At 41.7% G+C, this 15165-nt stretch overlaps 1 protein-coding gene across 6 annotated transcripts in view; it reads left to right on the top strand.

The window, feature by feature from the left end:
* Positions 1–15165, top strand: part of stard13a (StAR related lipid transfer domain containing 13a) — a 44444-nt gene that overhangs the window by 17847 nt on the left and 11432 nt on the right. The window contains exon 1 of one of the 6 annotated variants that reach the window (XM_063895517.1): positions 4708–5162. The exons of 2 other annotated variants lie outside the window; for them this stretch is intronic. In XM_063895517.1, coding sequence (XP_063751587.1) covers positions 5039–5162 — 124 coding nt within the window. In that variant the 5' untranslated portion in view covers positions 4708–5038. Of the gene's footprint in view, positions 1–4707; positions 5163–8981; positions 9670–13699; positions 14486–14765; positions 14783–15165 lie in introns of those variants that run through there. 3 more of the 6 variants (XM_063895515.1, XM_063895518.1, XM_063895519.1) reach the window with 3 other exon arrangements.

Raw genomic sequence — 15165 nt, 5'->3', positions numbered from 1 at the left:
ATAGTAAACCTGGTCCATCTTACCTTTTTATAAGTCTAAGGTGATGTAGTTGTTAAATCAGTTCTAAAAGCAGGAAATCTCCATATTAGAGCTTTTTTGCATGAATTCTTTGCAGTAATTTTTCTTCTCCAACCCTGTCATCGTTGCATCACGAGTAAGAGTAATGTTCAGGCAGTATTTGAAGTAGTTTGTGAAATCACATTCAGCCTTTGGAGACAGAGAGGGCCTCGGGCATCTTTGAGAACATCACATGCTGAATTTCTGAGTCATCCTGCTGCTTATATATTACAATTTCCTAACCTGAAATAACCTGACAGGAGGTAGAGAGAGAAACTCGACCTTCTCCCTCTGCTCCACCTTCTCCTCCTCCTTCTCCAAACCAGCGCTGTCCATTTCTGTGACCGCTGCAGGATCTGATTGCTCTCCCGGTGGAGACGCCCATACTCTGTTGTGTATTTGTTCTGAAGTCAGATCCCGGCTCTGTCCAGAGAACATGTCCATTGTGCTACTCTGATTGGCTGTCCATGCCCTGGAATGTGTTAGGTTGGTGTTTTGATTGGCTGCTGCTGTGAGACAGTTGTTCCTGTGGTGTTTTCTCTCCCTGCCCGGGATAGAAGTTGACCTCAAGGAGCAGCTTACCATCTACATATCATATCCTTCAACATCACAGCGGAGAAATGCTAAACTGACCCTGGATCAAAGTCACTGGAAGTTTTGTGGTTTTCCCACAACAGTGTTTAATTTCTGACCTGTGGCCTCTCTTCGCTCTCCCTCTGTCTCCTGACCTCAACCCACAATCCACTCTCTTTCTACTCCTACAAGTGAGTTACTCGTGCTTGGTCCTTCATCCTTTCCCTAAAGAAAACAAATGAAAAACCAGTATGAAAGTTTAAACATTATCCAATCTAATAGGCTTACGGATCCCCGTCTTCTTGAGAAGATGTAACCAGGGTTTGTGGTAAAGTTCAGAGATAGCTGTGTGAAAGACCCATACATGTTATAATTTCTGATAACGGTGATAACATATTGTTCTTGGAAAAGAGCACAAAGTCGCGTGTCCTCTATGTCAAAAAATTCAAATAAAGACAATGGTTCAAACTGAAGCAGCATATTTTAGATAGACGTTGCAATAATTTTGTACAAAATAGTGGTTTAAGAAGTGTGTCCCCAGTTAATGTGTCAGGGCAGTTTTTTCAGTTACTTCTGAAGTTCATATACCCAAAAAACACAACAAGCTATTCTTTTATTGTCAAATAATTAAGACAAGACAGATTATTTTTTGGATTAAATGCTTTGTCTATAAAATGTCAGAAAATAGCAAAAAAAAAAGTCCAAGGTTATGTTTCATTTCCGAAGTCCAAGACCTGAAGATATTCTGCGTAGTGATGTAATACAGAAAAAACAACTGAATATCCTGCTTTTAGAGGCTGGACTTTTAAAACTGACTTATTATGATTATTATTTTTTCTGTCGATCAACTAGACAGTTAACTAATTGATCAAATGACCGATCATATCAGCACTTGATAGATTTTTTTTAAGTAACTGCAAGAAATGTCAGTTGTAATCCCCCAGATTGTTTAATAATGACTCAGTTGCCTGTAGTTGGCCGTGAAGAAGTGTGTTTCTTAATCCTGCAGCGCACACATGAAAGCATTTTCAAAGGCAACACATGTCACAAGTTAATGTGTGTGTGTCCATATATCTAAACTAAATACATATGCACCCACTTATACATTAGCTATGCATGCTTTGTATTTGTGTGGCTTATTGACATACATTTGCTATTAATGTCAGCACGTACAGTAAGCCAGTATGTTTATGTCTCTTTAAGTGCTGGTCGCCATGCCGTCACCCTGTCTGGTACCGTCAGGGTTTATGTTACACTTTGGGGTTACGCTGTGTTTCATGGTTGTAAAATTACCCATTTTGGTGAATGTGTGTATCAGTTATGTCATAACGCCGACCACACACATGCAGTTGTACTCACATCCCAAACAATGCACATACAGTACACACCATCTAGCAGACTGTTTCCATTCCCTCATGTTTCCTAAAGAGGTTAATCTCCCTTTTAAATAACTACTATCATCTAATAATTATATGACAAACGCAGACATTCAAAGCAAAATCTCATCATCATATCGGAATAGAGAATGACAGGAACACTTTAAACCATTCATTAACATTCAGAACAATGTCACTGCTCCTCCAGCATGAATTACTCATTTTCTGAAACTCTGCTGGAGTGATGAAATGTTAATCTTTGCAGAAGTGATGTTTGTCCAAATCTTTACATAGGTGTTCAGTTGTTTTGAGATCTTGTGAGTTCTTACAGTAGTGTAATATTCAAACCATTTCCAAACTCGGCATCATCTGTTCTGTATTCTCATCATTTTATGACCCAAGTTCTTCCTCTCCTGTCTGCTTTTTCAGTCCTCTGCTCATCATGATTAGTAATCTCTAACTGAATGTTTAAGCTTGCACAACAGCATCCAATACCTACATCTTCTTCTGTAAGCATTGGTCTTCATAAATCAATGCCATACACCTGTATATGTTGTGGACTTGTGGTCTCTTGTCAGTTGGAATCCAAACCCACACAAAGAGCTGATTCAACAGTTTCAGATGCCTACATTGGTTATTATCCTCCGATCAATAGTTCGACTACAAAACAAAACAAAAAGTGAAGATATCACCTTGGGCTTTGGGAGATTGTGGACGGGCATTTTCTCTCTATTTCATATATCAAACAATTAATCCATGATGAAAATAATCGATAGTTGCAGCTCAATAGTTGACATTAATTGTGTAATGTCTGAACACTAACTTTAAATTAACCATTAGGAGATGAACATTCTCATGGCCTGGGTGTGTATATGTTAGCTACGCACATATGTAAGGCTCCCTTTCTCTAATATAAAAATACAAGAATTTAGTTGTAATATTTTTCATCAAAAGTACGTTTTTGTAAATGTCTCTGTCTCCTCACTAGTTTGTTTTGCAATTCGAATACTGTTCCATACTTCCCAGCCTCCTCCCTTTAATTTTCACCATTTGAACATAATTAGTTGTGATAAAAACATACTGAGTGACTTAGAAATGTGTCTCATTTTCTGATCAGAATTTTTTGAAAAAAGGACATTTCCTCAGAAGTTTTATTCCATTAATCATTTAGCATGTTTTTTCATTCCTCGTCCCACACGGGATGTTCTGTATGTCTTGATGCTCCTGTCAATCAACGCTGCTTTAGTCTCTCCTCAGCTCCTTCCTTCTCTATTCAGCTACTCCATGTTCATCTTTCTTTCCCTCTGAAAGACTGTCCCTCGCATCACTTCTGACTGCAGTGCCCGTCATGAATTACTGCGGTGAAACTCAGGAATATAAATCACCAAACCTCTCCACAGCTAATAGTCATTGGACACCAGTCCATGGCCTGGGCAAGGCAGGGAAAGTAAGGGCATGAACTCCTGCTTTAGTTACAATCCCCTTAAACATGAAGCAGAACCAACCTAACTGCAGGGTAGAGGCTTTATTTTTCATCCATACCAGTAAATTGGCATTCTGTGTCCAGTTGAGTGCAGGATTGTGCTGACTGCTCTGGATGTCAAGCGTTTTTCGACAGGCAGAATTGTTGAATCAGGTCTTTGCTCATGGATCCATGCTGACCTGGAACTCAACACCACAAACGGGACATCCTACGGTGTCAGGCGGACAGCAGCTGAGGAGCGTCCTGCCTGGCCTCATCACTCTGTCTGGCATTCATGGAATAACACAGGAGTAAGTCAGGGCTCAGAATGAATCTCTTGACCTGTCAGAGGGCTGAATGTGCTTCACAAAGAGAGACAGCTCTGTCGGCTGACGTTTGTGTACTTTCACTTCAGGTTGACAGGCTGTCTGGAGCATGCATGCCGGTTGAGTCCTTTATCTCGATTTAGCCAAGCATATTCGGTTACTCGTGCTGTGATGCAAGCATGTGCAGTTAAAGGGAAAACACACTGAAGCCTTGGATTCCTTGGTCCATGTTGGTGTGTTCTTCTTATTACTGAGAATAACTGGCAACAAAGACTATGTTTAGATCAGAGAAATACATTGATAATTTGCTCTATCCAGCTCATTCAAGAAAATCATTTTCATGTGGGTGGTGATAATCGCATACCTTTTGTAAAGGTTCCTTGCCATCAACCATTAGCTATCTGTAAACAGAGTTTTGTTAAGGTCTCTTGTGTATTCATCCTACTTTCTTTAAGATGTTTTGCAGATATTTGGGACATTATTAAAATGGACATTGTGGGAAATACTAAGCAAAATAGGGAACATTATCAAGCCAAAGCTTATAAAGCCAAATATTTCTGTTGCAGTAGTTTGTACTGTGCAATCAGATTTGTGACTTAATGACCAGAGATGCTAAAGAAAGCTTTTCCTGGCAGCAAAACTCAGTTGCAACTTCTGTACATTGGTGTGTGGCTTGTCTGTGTGTTATTAGTGTGTATCAGGGGGATTCAAAGAGATCCTTGTTTGGGTGAGTGGGTGGGTTTGGGTCGTGGAGAACATGTAGGTTTGGTGTGTGTGAAGGAAAGAGAGAGAAGAAAGAGAGAGAGGGAGTTTGACACGCGGAGAGGGGAGGGGGGAAACCGCCTCTCACATCTGGCTCGCCATGTCAGAGGTCCAGACACACATGCAGAAGTTATGTTGAAACATTGCTGCACTTTCGCCCTTCTTAGATGAGTCGGGCAACGGGTTAAGGGGGCTGAAATACTGGATGAAATAACTCAGTCTGTCTTCAGTGGGTCTAATTCCCGGGAATAGCACTTCATCCGCCCTCGCTGGTGCAGGAAGGTGACGCAGCGCGAGAGGAGCTTCTCACCAGGTGGAGCGGTGACTGACGACCATTGCGGCAGCCAGACTCAGCAGCCGGGGCGCGTACTGTCCCAGCCAACCGGGGCTGTTATCAGTGGAAATAAAGGAACGATTGAGGAATAACGGGTGTGAACGGAGCGTTGGTTTAAGTCAGGGAATATGCGTCCGGCTGCATCGCAATGACAAGCCAGCGAAGGTCTGCCAAGCTGCAGCTGCGGCGGTCGATCAGCGAGCAGCTGCGGGACTCTACTTCCAAAGCTTGGGATCTGCTGTGGAGGAATGTCCGGGAGAGGCGGCTGGCAGGTCAGAGTGCCAAATAAATGGAAGTGTGTTTTAATACGCGGAAAAAGCTACTGCTTATTCTTATGTTGACTGAGTCAAGTCTGTCAAATAGATTAGGCAGCATGAGTTGTGAACCTTAAGACACCCCATAGTGTTTAAAAATTAAATATGAAATGTTATGGCCTCATGGATCTATTTTTCGCTTGTCACTGTTGGTTGTCATCATTTTCCCGCATTTACATTTGCTTCTAAATTAAAACAACTTCACAGCATAACATTAGAAAGTTAATCTCAGTGTGCTTCACATAAACTGGTTGTTATGCTCGTAGCGTCACGAGCAGCGCGCTCCCCGATATTTTGGGAAGGTCATTGTCAAATTTAGTGCTGAAAACAGCGCAGGCATGTACTGTCGACAGGAGTCAAGCTGGGGTTTCGGATGCCAATCGCTCAGCATTTGTTGTTCTAATCTGCAGAAAGCTTTGTTTGCTAATTGCATTTTGCAAAGAATCAGGCTGCATTTCACATCTTGAATTTCGGAATTCAGAAAAATATGCATGGAGACAAATATTCTACCCTACGAGCCAATGCAGCAAGTTGGGGGGGGGGGGGTTGCTCTATATTTACAGTGGCCTGGATGCGCAGTTAGACGATTCTCTCTCTCTCTCAACTGTGGGCCAGAGAGGGAGAGAGACCTGCATTTGTCTCCTGGGTTCAATGTAATTACCGCGAGGTCTGACTCTTAAGCAAATTAAAAGATGAACATTCCCACATTCAAAACCTTACAAACCACCACGGGGCACAATATCGGTCAAAGTCACTAACTTGTCAGAAGTCTACAAGTGCATAGCAGTGATACATCATGTGTGAGTAATAGGCTTCTCAGGCATTGTTAAAGACCCTTTTAATTATTGCATGATGGATAACTATGATGAAAATTGCTTTGCCTTCGTACACAATTAGTGAGAGAGAATATCAGTCAAATGGAGCATCAGAGAACACCTGCTGCCCCAGTAATCCTCTTTGCCCTAATACTGTATATCACCCCTTCATCCTATCCTCTACCAAAAGCTCCAAAAAACCCTCAAACCCACAGGCCCTTCTCCACCTCCACCTCCCCACCCTCACCCCACTGCTTAACCCATCAAGCTCTCAAGGCACATAGTTCACATCTGTCTGGATCATATCTTGAAATGGAGGATCCTTAAAATGTGCACATCTGGCCTCAGCATTTTGCTGGTATTCAGACATGCATTTTCCACTCTATGAATTTGTCAGAGGAATGGCCTATTCTATAAGGTAGTCCATGTTGGATGCTGGTCAGATGTTTTACATTTTGAACGGTATTTGTCTTGGAACAGTGAGCTTTGGCAATAAATAAGAGGACAGCAGAGGGCATATGTTCAAATAACATAAATCACCAGATGCAGTCAAAAATACATAAGCAACATAAATCAAGTTTAGCAAGAAACTGTTATTATAACTAGTTGGATGTCTGCATATATTAATTGAATCATCTGTGTGTGTGTGTGTGTGTGTGTGTGTGTGTGTGTGTGTGTGTGTGTGTGTGTGTGTGTGTGTGTGTGTGTGTGTGTGTGTGTGTGTGTGTGTGTGTGTGTGTGTCTGTGTCTGTGTCTGTGTGTGCTGAGAGTACATAAAAGCACCTGGATTTAGATATAATCCCATAGGTTTTTAGGTTAACAGTGGGGGTTGTTTGTGGGTCTTAGCTTCTTTGGTGTGTGTGTGTGTGTGTGTGTGTGTGTGTGTGTGTGTGTGTGTGTGTGTGTGTGTGTGTGTGTGTGTGTGTGTGTGTGTGTGTGTGTGTGTGTGTGTGTGTGTGTGTGTGTGTGTGTGTGTTAGAAAACATGGTTGCAGATACATTTGTTTGCACAAATCTAAATTAGTACCTTGAATACTCATTTTTGGTCAAACATTGTGTTGTTGAAATTATGATCTGTCGGTTCTTCCTGCTGGTTGATGTTCTTATCAGTGGCCCTGAACGCATTTGCAATGTATGTACTTCAGCAGCCCGTTTATATACTTTCATAGATTATCTCAAGACTGTATCAACAAACTGATAGCTCATCTTTGGTTCAAGCCTTAAGCTACATTTCTAACCCCAGTCCCCTGGTTTAACAAGCAGTGTTATGAAACAGAAGATAGCTTAAAGATTAAAGGTGACCAGACTTTAACATTCAGGGCACTGAAGCTTGGAAGTACCCTGCCTGGAGTTCCCACTGGTTTTTGTTCTTCTTTAAATACCTTCCTGAAAGTTTGTTTTTAATGTGACCAGCAGCATATTTCAAATTTATACTCAGAATGAGTTCTTTACCAGTTCCTCGCTTACCTAACTCTAACCCTGTATCTCTGCTTACTTCTTTGTGATTGGTTAACACTGTATACTGCATTGCAGAGATTGTTGGTGCATTTATTCACTTAAGCAAATGACTTCAGTATAGAATTACAATAAGAGTTCCTTCTATTGATTTAAAACTCATCAGAGCTCAACACGCTCTCTAAGAGCTTTGCAAGTTTTATTGTGAATGGGATGGTTACAGAGAGAACTTGCAATTTGTATCCAGAGCTCTAACTTGTATTGTATATACTTTACTAGATAGCAAGGCATTGGTCATGATATTAAAGGTTGAGATCACAACTTTGTTTACTAAGAATGTAAAGTAAAAGTCCCCAAACCCCCACATTTGATTAATCTTTACTCTTACATAACTTTTTTGTCTTTTCTTTAGTTTGCCTGTTTAGCTTCTCTCTAGTCCTAGAGAGATGGATATTATATTACTGTCCGCTTACTACAGCCCCTGCCCTTTGCCACTCCATTTACACACATCTATTTTGCTGGCTATCACGTTACCCTGTCAGGGGGAATGTTTTCTCAGTGCTCTGCATCAATCAGGTTTATCTAGACTTACATGAAGAACTAATTAGAGAACATTACATTTATATGTCCTAGATTACCTCAAGAGGGCAGTCTAATCAAATTGAATCACACATTTTATATTTCACATCTTCAGATGATTCACTCGATCTAAAAAGCTCTGCTGTAACACCCCTCTGCTGTTAGATCAGGTTCTCCGTGTGTTTAACTGCTGGCCTGAAGTTGACTTTGCTATGACCTACTTTTCACATGCACCCCCACCTCATTCTTACCCCCTGCCTATTACCTCCCTAAAATGAATTAAAATGGCCCGGGCTTATCTGCAAAACTAGGTTAAAGTATAAGCTTCCCTCCTTCACTGCATTCCATACATTTAGCCTCCAACATGGTCACTGTGTGGCAGTGTTCAGCCACACATTTCAGACATTAGCATTGCTTACATCAACGATACAACAGATTTTTGTTGGATGTGTTGCTATCACGAGGCCAAAGCAGGGGATGTGGGAAGATCGGTTTTTGAAATTTCATACGGTATGAACTTGGTTGATGTGGATTGAGAGAACTTTTCTCAATGGCATTACAACCCCACTCAACTTCAGTAACAATAGGTTTGCTCCTACATACATTCCTCAGCACAGTCTCACACACCCACATGGTCCCCATTGTTCTGCCCTTTCCTATGTCACATCAGCATATGTTCTTTGGGTCTTTGCTTTTTTTTTCAGGCCTATCCCAATCTCATCAGATCTCTCATCTCAGATACACCCTTCTCTCGCACAAACACATGCACATTTGCCGGAGGCATGTTCCAAATTGTGTGTTTGGCACAGCATCAGGAAGCAGGGCAGTGTTTTCCGAGCTCTCATGCTATTGGTTGCTGGTCATGTGGACAAAATAAAAGACCCTGTGGAAGCAAGACTTTGTGAGTCTTCCTTCTGTCTCAGCCTCAAAGTCAGCATGTGTGTTTGTGTGGGAAGAACAAGGTCTGTCATCCGAGTCAGGTGATGTGATGAAGTTTGTGCGTTTGTTCAGCGGCGGTGAGTTCGAGGGAGGAGGCTGGCAGGCGGAGAGCTGATTCGGCTTCCAGTGAGGGCATGTTCGAGGCAGGAATTCAGAAGGAGTGCTCACACAACAACTCATCAGTGTGAGAGGGGAGCGTACTTGTGGTTTAGTGAAGATTGTTTTGTTATGGTATGGAGGCTATGGACAGCAGTATGGATGATTTAGCAGTGACTGCGAACAGTGTGGTAGATGCCACAGGGAATGAAAAGACAGCAAACAACACTTTGGACTATGCAGAGAATGAAAACGGAATAGAAAGTGCCAAAGATGAGGATGTGAGGCGCAATGCAGGGAGCGCTGACAGTGCTGAGGACAGTGCTGAGAGCGCTGATGCTACAGACGGCAGGAGTATAGAAATCAATGACATTATAGACAGCATGGATCAAAGTGTCAAGGGCGAGAGTACTGACTGTGAGAGTGACGCCGACAGCTCCAATGAGGAAACTTATCTGGAGGCCATGACACCTGACGGGCATGAATACTACCTGAGGCTTGGCGAAACCCCCCGACGGCGCTCTGCCCTGCGCCTCTCACGCATCATAGCCCGCCAGCAGCTGCTACGGAGGCTGGCACAAGGTAGAAGTAGAGAGAGTTAGAGAGAAATACATTTTACTGATTTATTCAACTGATGTAATTAGATTAGGACAAGATTTAAGGTACAGCCTTTATAGTGTTTAAAACATATTACTTTATTTATATTGACCTATTATGAATGTCCCTTTAGTTTTTCTGCTACTGTGGATAAGCTGAACTGTGTGCAGATTCAAACAATGAACGCTTAAACAAGACAAGTGTGTGAGTTATGAAAAACCTAAATAGAGCCTCTCTGCGTGATATTCTGTGTTTCACATTGAGGAATTTTACAACATTTGACCTATTCTTGAGAGCTTTACTCAACACCAAATCGAATGGCTATCGGAGGCAGCCCATCTATCTTCTGTTCCATCACACTTTTGAATAGGTTTTTATTGGCAGGAGAAACACATCAAAGTTTTGCAATCCTCCCACGTCTTTCTGGTTTTCATCAGTTTGACATACATATGGAGCCACATCTTCTCCAAATATGTCTTTCATAAATCTGAAAGAAGTCATAACAAACCCTAAAGGACTATAGTGTTATTGTTTTTGTCTATGTCCTCCCTACCCAACTTGTATTCCATGGCTATTTCCTCGACTTCCTGTCAGATGACTCATGTTTCCCTGTGAAGAGAACATCCTGGTGTTCATAAGGAGGCTTTTGGCTATTCTTATGCGTGTTTAGTTCCAAGTATAAGAAGTCAGTTTTTTCCAGGTGCAATGTTGGTACTCTTAAAGAGATTAGTTAATGTGTTTGTTTCTTGTTCTTATTTAACGTGGTACATGACTCTGGTTGTACGGGAGAGTAGAAACATGTCAGGTCTTGAGTTAAGTTTTTTTTTAAATCCCGAACTGATGATTTGTCTTGGCGAGCCAAATCTTGTATGATGCATCTTGAAGAACTGATATGTGTGAAATAGAGAGTGAGAGATGTCAGCTGTGGCATGAGGAATGTAAATGGAGAAGCAAGTGTATGCCTGTGCTGGTTTTGGATGATTTCTCTTTCTCGCCTTGTCTCTTGCACTTAAACATACTCTTCTCCTATTCACTGAAATCACAGTCCCTCTCCCTCTCTCTCTCCTCTCTCTCTCTCTCTCTCTCTCTCTCTCTCTCTCCCTCTCTCTCTCTATCTCTCTCTCTCTCTCTCTCCCTCTTACACATACACTCCCGGCTGCATTCCACTCCTCAGCAGCTGGTAGAGTCTCTGACAGATTTAAATGAAAAAGAACTCAGTGACCTTAACGAATCTGCAAATGAAACGTCCAAAATAAAATAATTATTTTAATTATGGCTTCATCTGCACATTATTTGAGTTGATGTAATAGTCTGCATACATTAAATCTAATGGGATTTGAAAAAACCCAAAGAAAAATCAAGAAATCTCCAAATTTGAGGTAATGAAAACAAACTTTCGTTATTTTTGCATGAAAGATTACTTAATCACTTAATAATTTGTTTAAAATGTTCAATTTAAAGTGGTTTGTCTTTTGTTATCTGTCAATCAACAACTAAATAGATATGTAATGGTTGCAGCTATACATCCACAACTACTATGCCAAACCCCAAGGCTTTACTGACCAATCCCAGCTGAGGTCTGAGATGTTTCAATGCTGACAATAACTGCTCAATCACTGAATGTCAAAATGGACAAGATGCAACTCATAAATCATGTACCCATATCCTGAAGATATTTAATCATTTTCTAAAAGAAATGTAAACGCATTGCTTTGACTCATTGCTTTAACACCCTCTGCTGGAAGAAAACTGGCATAACCAAATATTTGATCACCAGTGTTTTCTCCCCCTGTTAATCGACGCAATTAACGCTCACTTTGATTTGTATTTTTTTGGCCTGTCCAACCTTACAGTCCTCAGTGAGTGCTGCACAGTAAATGCTGCGCCTCGACCTGCAACAATTTCCTGCTCGTGTTGATGCTCTTTTACACTACATTCCTGAGGGCTCGACATCATCACAGATGAGCCATACGGGACAGGACAGACGTATTCCTCTTTAACGTCCCTCCCTTCCATCTTCCCTCTCTCCCATCACTACTCCTCTGCCTTCTTCCAAACTTTTTTTTCCTTTGTGACCCTTAAACATGATGAACTAAGTGATTTAGCTTATGTGGGAATATGGCTGCTTTCCAGGCACCCTCGTGTGTGTGTGTGTATGTGTGTGTGTGTGTGTGTGTGTGTGTGTGTGTGTGTGTGTGTGTGTGTGTGTGTGTGTGTGTGTGTGTGTGTGTGTGTGTGTGTGTGTGTGTGTGTGTGTGTGTGTGTGTGTGTGTGTGTGTGTGTGTGTGTGTGTGTGTGTGTGTGTGTGTGTGCGTACAGTATAGTCTTTTAGAAAGGCTATAACTGCTCATTACGTGCCTTTATAGCTTCAACATAATGTAAGCCATCTCTTCTCCGTGCATTTATCTCTCTTTCAAAATGATTTGGACTGAGTGGACTTTTTTTGAAATAAACATAACTTAAATGTAACTTCCTGTTGCTGTTCTTAGCTCACATGCCGGTCTAGTCGCCTGGGAAATTCGGAGCAGGAAATTATGTCATGCAAGGCACTTCAGGGTCCTTGAGATCAAGAATAAGGCAGACATAACACTCAGAAAAGACTGTCACAAAGTCAAGGTTACTGGCTTTAGATGAAAGAAGGAAATGGTAGGTAGAGGAAAGACAGGCAAACGCACACTTTCAGAGAAAAAGCTTTGCCGACATTGGGGTGCTTGTATTATGTGCGTTACGTAATATAGCTGGCATCCTTGTTATGTAAGGAACTACCTTGCAGCCCCTTTGTCCTGCTCATGGACGCCCACACACACCCATTCACATACCATCTGTCTACCTTCCCTGCTGTTTGCTCCTGCCTGTTGTCATATATTCTCCTCAGCAGGAATGCAGTGACATGACTAAAGGAAAGGCACAGTAGGCACCTTGGATAAGCTCCGTCTCACTGTGTGTATTTGTGTGTGTTGTGGCCCGATAATAACATGTTTGTGTACTAATTAATCTCTTGATTAAATTCTGCACAGATGAATAGGGACGTGCTTTGTCCGCATGCTGACAAGAGCTTTGCCACTTGGCACCTTGCACAAACATAAAGAGGCATTGAAAATTACACATGCACAAACACTGTGCTGAAGCAAGCTGTTTTAGTATCTAAAACAGGGATAAATTGTCTTCATTTCTATGGATTTCTTTTGAATGCATCACTAAACAAGCTGTGTCATGTAGGTCAATAATTACTAACATGATATGCCAGTATCCCTCATTTTTCCATCAATAGGAAGTTGAGTATTTGTCTTGTAAAGGCCGGATATTGCAGCACAGTAAGAAGCAGAAGCTAGAGCTTAACATGTGCTGCTTAACAGAACTTTAGTTCTTATAGAAGAACTCAAACCTTCGCCCTTGGATCATTAAAGGACGAAAATGTTTTTGTCTAAATGATTCTGCAAACACACTAATAAGAAGTGGACACTGTACACAAATCTTGCAAACATTTACATATGAAAAGAATGTGTCAGTGATCAGTTATTTCATAAAACAGCTGGGTAGTATTTTTAAGAGTTAGTGCACTAGTGAGCATTTATGAGTCCACAGTGTATGTTGGATTGACGAAATATAAACTGCGGCGCCAATGTTCATATAAAACATGTCCATGTGCAACACTGTGGTTCATTGATGTGTTTTTAATGGACAACAATGGAGGTTTGAGGCACAGAGGAACACACCAACAACACTTTAGAATTATCTCCCTTGTAATGTTTCAGGCTTTGTGGTTTCTCTAAAAAGAGTTGAACATCTTTCGAATCTCATATACAGTCAATAAGCGGCTGCTGTCGTATGTCTTCCTCCCTGTGGTTTTCCCACAGGGTCCATCCATCTCGAGCTGCACCCCCCTCCCACCCCAGCTGTCTGCCTGTCTCATCCTTTTTGCATTCTCTGACTCACTGGGGGCAACATCTGGACTGTGCTTAATGTCTGCGCTGGTGTGTGTGCGTGCAGACTGCATTCTCCCACACATTGCTCCGGTCTGCAGTTCTGTACAGTAAAGCCAAAGAAAGATGCCGAGGTCAGAGTCTCATTGCTGGCCTGCCGGTAGGTTTTAGCTGACATGTGAAGCTAGCGTCCACCAGTCGTCAGTCTGTGACATCAGGGGGGCTGGCTAAATTAGCCATTTCCTCCATGGACGTGAACGGGCGACGGAGTCTCTGCTGACGACAAAGACCATGTGGAGTCCGGGGGCATTGACCAGCTTCTTGTTGGAGCAAAGGAGATGAAAGGATGAGCGGGTTTCAGTGAAAGAAGCAGGCAGAGGGATGAGGAAAGTATTTTCTTTTTGAAAAAGACTGGATTGGAAGGGCATGAAAGGTGCGGAGTGAAAAGAGAAAAGTAATTTAAACATAAGAAAAAAGGAACATGACTAAATAAAAACTTTAAAAAGAAATGTAAACAACAATGAACAAGAGGGAAAAGTTAAGTAACTAAAACAAAAGTGAGGGGAAAAGAAGGAGTCGAGCTCAACATCAGGACAAGAGAGTTGTAAAAATAGAGAAATATTGTGTGTGGATCCTAGCAAAGCAGAAAGTGCGAGAGAGGAGGTTGAGGAGAAAATTAGAGGGAAGAGAAAGCTTGCATGGGGCAGGCTGGAAGAAAGCGGCAGAGTTGTAAACACAAGGGTTGGGAAGGCAGCGAATCATTGCCTCTTGTTGGAAAGCTGGATAGCAGCGAGTGGATGTGCCATGGGATGGAGAGACAACTGAGCAAAGGAGAAAGAAATAGAAGCATGTCATCACTCGCACCATGAGGGCTTCAAGTAAGTTTTTTCAGTTCTCTCTCGACTTAGGATCTCTCCAGGCTATTTTCAGAGTGTTACAAGAGCAATTTTTCATGATCTGCCCTGGTGTTGCTTTACATGTGATTTAGAGAGAGGAGTTATGCTGAGAATGCTGGAGAGGGATGTAATTGCTGGATTGCGGTGAAAGGATCATTTCCTCTGACCGTTCTCATCTCAGATGGTAGAGACGGAGGCTTTTTTTTATTGCCCTGCTGAACTTTGTCCCCTGTGTTTTCTGCTGTGCCTCTCCTGTTTACTGCCAGCGCCTCAAAAAGAGTTAAGTGAGAGTGAAAGAGTGGGTTGGAAATAAGAGCATCAACTGCAAAATGATGCCAAAAAACTGCTTCTTTTTGTGATTTTTGTCAATTAGAGGGTCAATATTGCATCATATTTTTATTACATGTTTTTCTTAATGCGGAAGTTTTAATACTTTTTTGAAATTTGTCTTGTTTTGTAGTCCATGTTTCCACTTCCTCTCTTGTACAGTTTTCAATGTGTGCATTTGTGTATGTATGTCCTGTTGCTGTTGTGTGTATGTAAATGTGTTTGAAATTGAAATAGTTTACATCGCTTTGCTTTTAGCTTGTGTTTTAAATACACATGGTTTCACTGGCACCAAGTTCATTCAAATGTCTTTGTCAGCACAAAGCTCTGCACTG

The sequence above is a fragment of the Eleginops maclovinus genome, chromosome 11 (assembly GCF_036324505.1).
Source record: "Eleginops maclovinus isolate JMC-PN-2008 ecotype Puerto Natales chromosome 11, JC_Emac_rtc_rv5, whole genome shotgun sequence".
NCBI classification, from domain to species: Eukaryota; Metazoa; Chordata; class Actinopteri; order Perciformes; family Eleginopidae; genus Eleginops; species Eleginops maclovinus.
Note: the sequence above shows the minus strand (reverse complement) of the source record. Positions and strands in the feature narration are given on the sequence as shown.